Genomic DNA, 13,864 nt, shown 5'->3' with positions numbered 1-13,864 from the left:
TATATATATATATATATATATATATATATATATATATATATATATATATATATATACATTAGCATATTGGTGGGTTTGAGGCAATGCATATATACTTTTTGTGATGTATCAAATTATTGTTTAGTTGGTACATGATCTTCTATTAAAAAAAACACATGGAAAGTTTAGCAGTCTGTCTGAGGGATGAAGTCAGAGCTGGTGACTTCATGATCTTCATCTCTGCAGCATCCTGTCAAGGGCCAAGACATGGAAAAGCAAAGACACGTGCAGGAAGTAGAAAAAGTTAGAATGGGGAAACAACTAACAGTCTGCAGACAGGCATCATGGGTAATCATTTGGAACATGGTGTCCTTCCCATTTTGTTGAACTGAATGAGAAAGTACAGACAGAAAAATCTAATTACAGAAATTGAATCATCAGTGGCTAATGTGTTCATGAGCCATTTTTGTTTTTATTGTGTTTGCACAATTTATTATTGGAGGGAGGAAGCAGAACAGGGTGTAACAGGGAGAAGGTGTAGGAGGGGTAAAAGAGGTAGGGAGCCCTCCACCCAGCCTACCCTCCTCTTTTACCTCTCCCCCTCCCACTGTGTCTCCCTCCCTCCTTCACTCACTCACTCACTCACTCCTCTCTCACTCAGTCTCAGGTCCAGGTCGAAGGACTCGCGGCGGAATCTGGAAGCGAAGATGCGGGCGCACGGGGCCGTGGGAGTCGGTGTGTTGTGGGCGCTGCTGGCCGCTGTGGTGCCCGGCGGCGTGTCGGAGCTGGTGACGCTGGTGCAGGAGCCGACCAGGACCGAGTCTTCCCTGCTGAAGCCAAAGGTTATGATCGCCATTGTGGCTCGTAACGCAGCGCACAGCCTGCCACATTATCTGGGCTGCATCGAGAGGCTGGAGTACCCGAAGGAGCGCATAGCGATCTGGTGAGAGAAACACAACAGGGATGCACTAGTGGAAGATAGTGGGATGCAGTAAATGTTGTGCATCGTGTATGAGCACTTTAAAAAAAGTTGTAGCCATCTTTGTGCATAGTTTAAAAGTGCATTTTCTGCAGCGTGTGTCCGCGTTAATTATAATAACACATTGTCAGTATCGACTCGCAGACCTGTTGCTGCGTTTTATGATGCACTTACCTCGCGTGTCTGCCGGCGTCAAATTGCACGCTGTGGTAGAAGATGAAAGAGCTGCTGTGCATGTTGGGTTAGTCTTAACCCTTAATGACGGTTCCCCTCCGTCTGATTCAGCAGAAACCTGCGGAAACGGGGCTTTAAAACCAGCAGGGCTGGCAGGTATGAAATAGGGGGCCTCACTCCAGGTAGGGTCCCGCTGCAGAGTGTTTGGTCTCATACTGAGATAATAAAGCTATCAAAGTGGGACCCTGCAGGTGAAGGGGATGAAAGGAGACATTGAGTTGGTCTGACAGCAGGATTGGATGGGTGGGGGTGTGTGTGAAGTCTGGGAAGTCATGCGTTAAGTGCGCGCGCGCGTGTGTGTGTGCTTTTGTATGGTCTACATGAAGGTTATGCAGGCTGGTTAGATACAAAACAAGAGTCTGAGAGATGTCTGGCTAGAGGCAGGTTTCTTATCAAAGTGCAGATGAGAAGAATGTCTGATGGAGGACATACAGTCACATGGTGGATGTTTGTGAAGCTTCTCCCAGAGACCCTGGTGCACCCCGGCTGGCATTCTTTTGCTTTGTTCCCCACCCGTCCCCTTGCTGAATGTCTTGCTTTTGTTTGCACAGCGACTGTCTGTTCCCAATTCAGAGACCCTCACCAACACATGCACACTGGAGAAACTCAATACACAGAGGAGGCCCTTCCCTCTGGAGCAGAAGGGACTGAGCTAACATGGCTTTGTGAGTGGTTTAAGGGCCCCATCAGTTATGAGTGGCATCTCTCCACCCTGCCATCAGTGCAGCTATGAAAAAAATCACAGTGTAGGCTATATCTGAAGCAGATCAGTCCAAGTATGTCTGCTGTAAGTGAAAAAAAGACCCTAGTTGTAGACATTTATCATGAGAGATAAGGACACAAACACAAACATAAGGTTGCAGTGTTGGAATGTATATAGGCTACATTTATGCAGGTACTTTACTTAAGTACAAATACAAGGTAGTTGTACTTTACTTGACTATTCCACTACATCTCAGAGGTGACTATTATCCTTTTTACTCTACTCCATTTGTCTTTGCAGCTTTTGTTTCTTTTCAGATTACAGTTTTTCATACCCTTCCTGTCTAATAAAAACCACGTATCTCCAGATGTGTTAATGAAGTTACGGCCTGAGAAAATTCTCCTACTTTTAAGCTAAATAAACTTGTTTTAAATCCCTTAAAACCCTCTTGGATAAGCTGGAAAATGCATTGTCACAAAGCTGAAAATTTGACTTTTGAGAGACATATTGTTCTCACAGGACAGCGGGGCTACAAACATATGATAATCTTTTATATGATGATGCCTTGCTGTAGATTAAAGTGCCCAACAGTACAAGAAGGAGTTAGCAAAACTATAAACATCTACATCAGTAAAATGTAGCAGTAATACTAACCAGAAAACACCAAATATTACATTGCAACATTGACAGGGAACATTTTATTGCACAATTACTATACTTTTATTTTTGATACTATACTTTTACTTAAGTAAGGGTCTAAATGCAAGATTTGTACTTGCAGTGGAGTATTTTTTGAGGATCTGACTTCTTATTCCAGCACTGTAAGGTTGTAGTCACCAGCCTCTAACACAGGACTGTTTCATTCAAGCAATTAATTTTATTTGAGCAGCCACAGCTCAGCTATAGTCATTCCACTACTGTGGCCCAACAGTCATAAAGTATTCTGATGTGTGTTTAAGAGTGTATAATGCACTATGCTTTATTAGTGGACACACATGAGCCTGTGTTGCACATTGAGAAAACTGTATTTGCAGTCAGAGGGTCGTCCTATAAGCCATTAAATGATCAGATGTAGAATGAGTAAGTAGTGATCAGTGGTGGAATGTAACTAAATACATTTACTCAAGTACTGTACTTAAGTAAAATTTTGAGGTACTTGTGCTTTACTTGAGTATTTCCATTTTATGTAACTTTATACTTCTACTCCACTACATTTAGAGGCAAATATTGTACTTTTTACTCCACTACATTTAGCCAGCAGCTTTAGTGACTTTTCAGATCGGGATTTAACATGAAAAACATGATTGGTTTAAAGTTTAAAGTGACATTTTCTAAATTAGACCTCATAAAAGTATATTAAATAGTTAAAATGAGCCCGACCTTGAGAAAATAAAATGCTGCTTATATAAATGCATCAATAATAATCATCAAATCATATATTGAGAATATATTTAACAATCTGAGTGGGGTCATTCTGCAAAACGAGTACTTTTACTTTTGATACTTTAAGTACATTTTGATGCTGATACTTTTGTACTTTTACTAAAGTAAGTTTTGAATGCAGGAGTTTTACTTGTAGTGGAGTAATTTCACAGTGTGGTATTAGTACTTTTACTTAAGTAAGGAATCTGAATACTTCTTCCACCACTGGTAGTGATGCTGTAGGATCTGCTGCTCATTTGTTTCTGTGGCAGTTATACATTTGAAGAAAAAGCGTGAAAATGGGAATAATCTAAACATGTTGAGTATTGTAAGACTGAGGCTTTTTCTCAGCATAAACAACTTTTTATTGGCATTTTGTGGCTAAATTGGTTAAGAAAAGGACACATTTTACGTATTATAGCTCACGCAGCTCTGTGCCTCTTTGTTTCTCTTTGTCATCATCGTCACTTCCCCGGCTTGGAAGCCAAACCACCCAATAAATGCTAAAATGTAACTAAACTCTCACTGAAACTTTAAATCCACATTATTGTATTTCACAGTGTGTAATCGAGCGATTCATTTCATGGCAGTTTTTAGTTTGTATTTAACACTGCAGAAGCTCGGTGGAAATAGGGAGCAGGGGATGACGTGAGACGAGGGTCTCCAGCTGGATAAAAGCCAAAAATTTTGCGGTTAGGTGATACACCGTCTTTACCCGTAAGGCAGCCAGGTTTCTCCACTTTGCTACTATCAACAGCTTGTCTAGATAGATGGTGGAAGGACTGATGTAAGGTTCTGGGGAAACTATCAAGAAGAAACAGATGATACCAACAGTGTCTGGCTGTGAAGCTCCAGTTTGGGGACATAATGTTCCTCAGTCTTCTCTGGAGCTTCAGGCCTGAGCAGAACAGAGGATGTTTTATCCCCTCCAGTCATTTCAAACATGTAATCCAAAGGAGAGTGAGCAAGGAGGATGTAGATGATTAAACATAATAATCAGGGTGGCGATAAAAGATGAGAGAGGCTTAATTGTGTAGCAGCAGCAGCAGCATTAAGACCCCAGTCCCCCTTTAACCTCCAGACTGCTCTACAGTGAAACTAAGAAAAAGTTTCTTTTCTGATTCTGCTGCGTCTGTGTGAATATGTATGCCATACAGTTGAACATAGAGAAACTTTTTGCAGTCAGAAAGTCAGAAGTATATGTAATTTTTCTGCAATCAAATGTCTAAAAATGACTACAACTAAGTTATATACAATATGTTGTTGAGGTTTTTTTAAGTCAAATTTTTACAATACACTTTCTGGATCTTGGTTGTTGGTTTTAAGGTTGGTTTTATATTTTAACTGGATCAAGAATTTTAGTAATCAGGTGTCTGGAATTTAGAGGAGAACAAGCTGAGCAAATGTTTTAGGTTGCTCTGGGACATTCTGTGGCTGATTTTTAACGTGAAATGGATTAATTCAGTGTTTTTTCCAGTTTTGGTCACATATTGTATTTGTTGTGAAGAGGAGGAGACCACTGGGGATAATTCAGGTCCAAGTAAAAAACTCCTGAGCTATATAAACTGAAGAATTTCTACAAAACTGAGTGCAGGTGCTACAGGCTGCAGCTGAACCATTGAAACTCTGTCTTTTGTTATTTAATTTAGAGACATCTATTGGCAGAAATGTATATATTGTGCGTTAAACTAAGTTTCCTCCCTGTTTTTTAATCATATCGGGACAAAACTTGAAGAGATCATGTGCCATCCGAATTGTCTTTAAAAACAACAATTCTATTGTTTCTTGCTTAAAAACATATCTTTGCATTGGCGTGCCAGCATAATACAGAGTTTTGTAGACCTATTTCTCTTAATTTGTGATTTCACAGCCATCTGAAATAATCTGCACAGTCTAATATTCCTTTTTGCAGATGTTAGTTTTCCAGATTTGCAATGAGAAATACAGAATTCTTCAATTAGAAGCTGAAAATCTGCATTGCAGCAGGTGTTGCTCAGACAACATGATGAAAAAATAGTTAAAGTCTTAAACTGCTTAACAGGCCGGTCAGATGACAAATTTATGCATGTTTCCAAAAGTCTTGACAGGCTTTGGCTTTCTGAGGATGTTAAGTGGACCAGAGTTTCCAGTTTGGGCCTGCTCAGAGTAATCTGCACTGATCACTCAGGTCAGGTCTAGGCCGCCCTGTGACTTCAGCCCCTGACTCATACTGACAGTTGGGATGGTCAGTAAAATTTGCCTTTAGAAGTTTTCTCTCTGCAAGTGGGTGCAGGTCTGACAGAGAGGTGGCAGAGCGGTGAGAAACACTCACACTGCTGTTAAAGAATGAAAGAATGCAGGGAATTAGAGAAAGAGGGGGATGGTCGGGCGCAGAGAAGGTGGTCAACAATGTTGGGAAATTACCCAGAGGGCATTTAGCAGGTTGGTTAATCCACATTCCCACAGAAGCTTGATCACGAGTACGCTCTCCTCCTCTGTTCTGTCGCTGATTCTACTGTCTTAACAGGACAGCGGTGAACTGTAACGCACTGCAAGACTATTATGTCATTCTCTAGAAAGGATAATCATTTGTTCAGTAAAAGCTCAAGAAAGCTTCATGCTGAGTGAGGGTCATACTTGGTGTGACTGAGCTTTGCAACAAGACCTGGTCAACATGGTCTCACAGAAATCCGTGAAATAGCCACGGATTTCGCTCAAATTTCAGTGAAACTGACACGGATTTTGCTACAATGCAAGTTAATGACAGTCATATCCTGTGGCTATTGGTTTGTTCCAAATCACGTGACTTTCAACGTCCCAGCGGTCAGAACAAAAACCATGGCGGACAGTTCTCTCATTTTTAGTGAAAAATCAATATTTTGACTTAGTTTCTGCATAAAAATGGGTTTTGATCACATTTCTAGCGAGAAATATATGTTTTATTTTCTAAAGGCTCCAGAGCCTCATGTAGCCCTTTAGGCCGCCTGCAGGGTCTCCCCGTGGCTGAGACAAAAAAAATTATATACATATTTTTACATTAAAATGTTAATTTATCAATGGTGTAGACCAAAAGCTATTTGTATTCGTCAATTGTAAAATTGTATAGCCTTTTTACAGATTATTAAAAAAGTTTTGACATTTAAGTTAACTAAATGTGCTTCATAGTTTACGAAAGTCTCCGGCCCAGTGCGTAAACCTTTAAGTTTTGCCAACTTTGAGTTTAGTTTTGAGTTCCCCAAGATAGACTAGTTTTCAAAATCATATTAATAAATGCTCAATATGACTATTAATAATGTTGGTAGGCTAATTTAGATTTATTAGGCTGTTTAATTTTCATTTTAGGCTCAATATAAGGTTTGTGGCTCCATTCCGTGATTTTCTCTTTTTTTTTTTGGGCCAACAGTGGCTCTTTAGTTAGTAAAGGTTGCCCCCCCTGGTCTAGCGCCACCCATTGGTTTGTGGACTACTGTTTTGAATCCTCAAGTTTAGCATTTCGGCCATCGCCATCTTGTTTTTTTAGAACCAAAAGTGACCGGGAATGAATAAGAGATTTAAGCTGGGGAGCTAAAGCTAGCAGTAGCTACCTAGCTTTATTAGCAAGGTGCATCTGTCATTTAAAACACACTGTGAAGGATGTGAAGTTCTCAGATTAAAAAACACACAGTGCATCGTGGTATCAACCTGTCGGTCACATGGTAGTCCCGTCCTAAAGCTGATTCTCCTTTATTGTCTGTTTTACTCTAAATTGGACCATGATTGACAAAATAAACATCATGCTGTATTGAAGAGGACTTCGGAAATGTTTGCAGAGGTAATCAAGTTAAAAGTAGGGTCATTTTCTCATTGACTTTCATACAGTTAGACTTCTTTTTATGATCGGTACAGTCGCCCCCTGCTGGCCCTTAGAAAGAATGCAGGTTTAAGGCACCACACATTAGCTTCACTTTTCAGACCTAGAGGTGGCCACGTGGGTTTTACAGGGAGTTAAGTTTGCCAGGCAACCAGTGAAGACTCCAGTTATTGTGCTAAGCCAAGCAAAGAACCATATTTCAAAACATTTTCCACATAAATTAAAAAAAGAAACATATGAAATACAGTGGAGAGTGAATGGAAATATGCAGAAAGGGAAAGTATGGATGATGTGCAACCAGGGCCTCATAGTTCCACATGGCTAACTGGAGCCCCAGAGTGGGAGGTTAAGTTGAGAATTCAGCAGCTTTTATCTTTTGCCAGCTAACAGCTGAGTTTTGCACCCAGCTTCCAGGAGTTACTGTTTTTAATAAGCAGCTTCAAAGCAAATCAAAAAAGATTTCATAAACAGTGAACTTTGTGTTTGTCTCAACGTGTCAGGCACAATGCTGACAATTCCCTCTCAAGTTCAGGCCGGCATATTATTGTTTTGCTGCTCACACTGCTTGCTGCTTACTGCCCGCCGGCTGTGTTCATGTGGGGAAGTGCTTTCCCAGGTGCTGTGCTGGGTGTCGGAATGAAGATTTGTGGATTTGTCTGAGAAGACTGAACCATAAAGAGGATGTCAGAGTGCTGACATCACCAGCCTCCACCACAGGACTGGATTTTATAATGTCATCTTGTTTATTTACTCATTAATCAATCATATAGCCACATTTATATGACTATCATCATTCTTTATAATGAAAGACAATGCAGAGACAGGGATGGATTTGTACTATAAATTTTCCGCTTGTTAACTTTTAACAACCAAGTATATTTATTATTATACAACCGCTGGTACGATCACCATAAATCCTGATGCACCCCAAGGTACGATGTGACTCTATAAGTTAAGAATTTTCCACAGTTCCCCAAATACATACACACTAAATGCCTCGGTGACAGATGTGCTGTGTACACAATAGTTCCTGTCAGACTGAGAGAAGTTTTATGTTATTGTATCCTGTTTCCACTATATAATGTCATGAGAGGATTGATGTGAAATTATTAGACACTCCGCACCATATCAAGCTTCCCTCAAGCATTTCATAGAAATTACCTGCCCCGTGTGATATGACATAACTTGACATGAATGACATTTAAGTCGTTCTGACAAGTGCACCGACTTACACAGCAATAAACGGAGCATGAAAAATTGGACTTGAATGCTGAATAAACGTCTTTTTGTCTGCATGATTTATGCTGACTGCAGTGTTGTGCTTTGCAGTTGCTGTTGTGCCAAATTATACTTTTTAACAAGAAGAAGATTATTTTATTAATCCCACAATGGGGAAATTCAACATCTGCATTTAACCCATCCTTTTTTAAACACAGGTGAACACACCATGCAAGGAGTGGGCAGCTGTGCAGGGGGGTTAGGTGCCTTGCTCAAGGGCACTTCAGTCCTAGACCTGTCAGTACTGGGATTCGAACCTGCGACTCTCCAGTTACATGCCCGATCCCTAACCTCTAGGCCACGGACTAAAAATATTAAAAATCCCATTTGAGCCACAATGAGTCTGTGCTCTTATTGGACACTTAATAATATTATAATAATATTATTAACATGCAAGTTTTATATTTAGCTACAGAATGTTTATACAGCTGTCTGTCATTTGTCTATTCTAAAAATTAAAAATGTGTGCGTGTGTGTGTGCAGGTAAGCTTGAGCATGCCAGAGGTGCCTTGAGGTGTCTTTGGCTGTTATTTACTGAACCTGAATATGTTTATCCCTCTGACTCACAGATATTAAATAGAAGAATAAAAGAGGTTTTAAAGGGCATTTTGTGATATGGGATCTTTGTCCTCGGAGTTCCTCCTCGCCAGGTGTGTTACCTCAGGCTCCATTCCTCTGTGGGAACGCACCACTGAAGACATACTGTTCCTGGTTTTGTCATGCAGGGAGTTTGGCCACTTTCGGAGAGCAGTTTATCCAAGTGTATGGAATAAATTATCAGAATGGGCTTTTCTGCTATCTGGTGCAGACAATGGGCATTTGTGAATGATTAGCAGCATATGCTTTTGGTGTGCGTCAATATGTATTAGATCACAATATTGGCATTCTGCAGTCAAATGAGTGGGTTTGATTGTCTTCACTGTTCTGGGTTTGAATTTGCGAGCTCATAGGTCTTTTTTTCACATATGTATGTGTGTTTGAATGCTAAAACACACATAATGGGTGTGTGTTTCTGCTCCTCTGCTCCACTGGCTCGGCCCCTGTTTTCCATTCACTCTCCCAGTTACCTCACAGCACCCGCAGTGAGCCAGAACCTCCATATGTGGAATAACAGGCCACAATCATCTCTGACCTCCCAATCAGTATCACCTGAGGAGTCATATTCTGCAGTCACATCCAATCCGTGGGAAACTAAAAAGGTCTTTTAACATCTGCTCAGGTATTTGACACAATATCTAGAATCGCAGGGTGATATCTCCCAGATAAGCTCACTGAAGCTGAAGGAGATGCTTGTATCCACATTCTGGAGCACAATTTGTTGAAAAAACTGTTTTCATACAGACCTGACACAAACCTAGATAGCTACCCGTATCCTCACCATTTTGGAACATTTTACAGAACATTTGACATCAAAGCCAACCGCTCATCTACAGACACAACTAGTTGAAGTTTAGTCTCAGATGGCTTCAGATAAAACAGCCAGAGAACATCTGGCAGCACCTCGTCACCACCCTGCCGTGAGAAAGTCGGCCATCTCTCTTCCCCAGAGTGATGCAACTACATCTGGAGTATGTTCCATCCAACACACTTGTGTTGCTGTCGACTGTGAAATTTCCACTGAAAATTAAGTAAATAGCTACAATGAAATAATGAGAACTGTTGTAAGGCTTAATGTGGGTGGTTTTCATCTGGTTTCATCGTCGTCTAAAATGGGTTGTAAAAATTCCCCCCATTCCACAAGTAGACTGACCTCTGGCGGCGTGCACCTGTATTTTTGATGGTATTCAAAATTATACAGACAGGATTTCTAAATACCCTTTTATACCTGAATACCATGATACTGCCCAAACTTACTACTTCATAAGTCTATCACAATGAAGGAACACGTCAGTGCAACAGTATGGCTCATTGAGGTGTTTTTTGTTGTTCTTTCATTTCATTATTCATATTCGTTTATTTACCAGGGACAGTGCATGGCTCTCAACCGTACCAGAATTAGCTAGGAGTTAAATTTCATCTGTAGTCCCTGGGCAGGAACAAATAACATAAATCTATCACAAACAAACAAGCCTTTCAAACAGCAACAACAAAGTTTCACACTCTTAAAGCACAATACAACACAGAACAACAGTAAAAGTAAAGTCACAGTATTAAGACACAACACGAAACAATGTTAAAATACAACACAAAAGAGATTCTGGTGTGATGTTAATGTCTGGGTAAAGTAAAATCAGAGATTTGTATGAAAACACATTTTCACAAGTTCCAAAATAATAACTAAAAACAGCATTTTTTTTTTTCTTTTAAGACTTTATTGAAAATACTTAAAAGTGTATAGCACTGAATTTTGGAGTGAGACCAATAAAGTGTTTTTCCCCATTTCAGTGTACAGGATTTTTTTGGGAGTGTTTAAAATCATGGCTAAATGACGCACTGGAGCCCTACTTATCATAACTCCGCCCATCACTATTTAAGTAACTTTACCACCAATGGCAAACGTAGATACATTAACTTATAATGTTTGCTGAAGCTAACGCTAACTTGTGTCAGCGGTCATAACGACAGAAGGAACCTGGTCTCACAGGAATCCGTGAAATAGCAACGGATTTGCTTAACTCAAAATCTGTGTAATAGCCACGGAATCACTCAAATTTCCGTGAAACTGACACGGATTTCGCTACAATGCAAGTTAATGACAGTCATATCCTGTGGCTATTCCATGGATATTTTTACCTATTGGTTTGTTCCAATTCACGTGACTTTCAAGGTCCCGGCGGTCAGAACAAAAAACATGGCGGACAGTTCTCTCATTTTTAATGAAAAATTCAATATTTTGACTTAGTTTCTGCATAAAAATGGATTTTGATCACATTTCTAGCGAGAAAAATATGTTTTATTTTCTAAATATTCACTCAGTGAATGTACATAATCACTTTGTATGTTGGAATAGCCACGGGATATGACTGTCATTAACTTGCATTGTAGCGAAATCCGTGTCAGTTTCACGGAAATTTGAGTGATTCCGTGGCTATTCCACGGATTTTGAGTTAAGCAAATCCGTGGCTATTTCACGGATTCCTGTGAGACCATGTTGGACAGAAGATATGTGCTTATTCTAGAGATTTTTATGAACCTAAAATGAAACCTTTATTGCATATGGGTGGTCGCGAGGCCCTCTGTGCTGAAGACAACAGGTCTCTGTTCACAGCACAGACCCTTTTACCCTGACTTTAAGCACATGGCCTATATAGTTGGTGACACATCACTTTGAAATGGGCATTCAGTCTCACTTGAGGTGTATTGAGTCACATATTCTACTATACTGCTCATATAGCTGCAGGGTATCAGTGGAAATAAAGACATTTCTCACAGAATGATGAGGTGTTATTAGTAGAATTACTAAGTGGCCCAATGTCGAGTTCCCAAACATGGTGACTTCAGAGCCTAATCTATTCCAGCCCTTCACTGAGTCTAAACCAGCAAACTCTCTGTAAAGCTGACGAGGAGCATCTGACGATGTTGTACCTGCCAACAGTCCAGATCCAATCCTCGCCCCATAGCAAGAAGGCCGGTATTCATGGGAAAGTTTTCTCTTCAGAGCAGACATATCTATTCAATCAAGTTCCTGAAAACAAAGAAAATTAACTTTCCAATCCCCAAGCCTGTTTTAGAGCCTTCTCTCTCTCTTCCCCCGGAGTGAAATTGGTTATTCCTGGCTCTGCACTGAGAATTCTTGCTTAGATGCCCCATGTGTTCCAGCTCACTTCCAGCAGTATTGTCAGAGCTTGGCAGAACAGAGTTGGCAAGCATTGAAACACAATGGCATCTTGGTATGAGCACGCTTATCTGGAGAGGGAGAGAGACCTGGATGTGGAACAAGATAAGGTGAAGTAAAGAGGCTGAGCGAGGGTATAAAACATGTCCTCTGTTCCACAGGCAGGTGAAGTGTTTAGAAACTGTTTTAATGAACAGTGGTGTATTCATTAGAGAGACTATGAGAGGAAGTGTAATTTTAGCACCATCCATCTGTCTGTGTGGTGTGTGCCATCAACTCTTCTTTCCTTCTTTTTTCGTTTTCAGAGCATGTTTCTGACAATGAGGTACTATGACTGCATGACTGGTTTTGTTATTGGATGTTTCCGTATTTTAAATAGTTGCTTGAGCCCGTGAGAGAACTAAATTAAGTATTTAAACAGTGCCATAACCATTATTGATATGAAGGTCGAAAGCCTTAACGTATTTGAGAACAAATATTTAGTGTTTTGGTGCCAAAAAATGGCATAGTATGCCGGTCTCCTATAGTAAAATCACTATTGGAGTGTAAGGAAATAAACTGGGAGATGTTTGCTCTTATGATGAATTGGCTTTGAGCCAGAGAGTTTACAAAATTGGTCCAGAATGAAGGGAAATAAGGCAATAGATTGAAGTCATACAAAGGTAGATCATCAGCAAAAAAAACAACACAGGCATTAGTGCTAAAGCTTTCCTACTGTTCAAAAAACACTAATCCAAAAGACCAACTCTCTGTAACAGTTATAACAGGATGCCTGAGACTGCAAACTAGGTCAATAAATCTACTTCTTAGTATGTGATATCATTACAATGAAAAATTTATGGGGAGGGATCGACAACGAAAAAGACAGAAAACCTTTTTAGTGTATGTTCTGGCTGAACAGCTTTTATTTTGGAATTAATGACTACCATCTCGGAGTCCTATTTCCATTTCTCATAATAGATCTATGGGGAACGGGGTGACTGATCCATTGGCAGCGTTTCTCTTTTCAACCCAGGATGCCGAAATTAAATTCCTGCATTGCAAAAGTAAAAATGTAGGGGTTGTGAATTGCAATACAGAATTGGGGGCCAGGTCTTTAATCTGGTCTCCTACCAACACTTAACTTCAGAATTCCTACTTGTATGTAACTATGATGAATATATCTCCCAGTCTTGAATATGAATACTGAATATTACACTTGAGTGCAAGCTGCTGGCCTCGGCTACTTCTGTTGACCCTGAGAGTCATGAGGAATTTCCCTTTCCCCTGCATCTCTCTACCCGTATACCCCCTCCCCTTTCTCCTTCGCCATGCTGGGCCATCAACAGGCCTGCAGCCACGTCAGCCTCCACAGGAGAGACTATACTGCAGAGTCAACACAGACACACACACGCTGGCATAGTTATTATGTTTTAAAAGCATCTATGCTCCGGTCTCAAAGAGGCATTCTTTGCTTCTTAATAACATGCAGCACCTGGTCATTATTGGCAGCGATATTAGATTGTTTATTTAATCAACAGTCAGTTGACACTGGCCTGCTGGATCCATTCAGACCTGTGTTTACCTAAAAGGGCCAGTTTCTGAGACAAGCCTCTGTGTTTAAGGCCAGATGTCAGCCTTCTCCTTCATGACACACTCCCTGTTATCTGGCACACGCTTGCAGTG

At 40.4% G+C, this 13,864-nt stretch overlaps 1 protein-coding gene across 1 annotated transcript in view; it reads left to right on the top strand.

Moving 5' to 3' along the window:
* Positions 1–800: 800 nt before the first annotated feature.
* colgalt2b (collagen beta(1-O)galactosyltransferase 2b) overlaps positions 801–13,864 on the top strand; it is a 33,818-nt gene continuing 20,754 nt past the window's right edge. The window contains exon 1 of the mRNA XM_059341504.1: positions 801–922. Within this exon, the coding sequence (XP_059197487.1) occupies positions 825–922 (98 nt within the window). The 5' untranslated portion in view covers positions 801–824. The remainder of the gene's footprint in view (positions 923–13,864) is intronic.

This window comes from Centropristis striata, chromosome 9 (assembly GCF_030273125.1).
Source record: "Centropristis striata isolate RG_2023a ecotype Rhode Island chromosome 9, C.striata_1.0, whole genome shotgun sequence".
Taxonomy (NCBI): domain Eukaryota; kingdom Metazoa; phylum Chordata; class Actinopteri; order Perciformes; family Serranidae; genus Centropristis; species Centropristis striata.
This window is presented reverse-complemented; position numbering and strand designations above follow the sequence as displayed.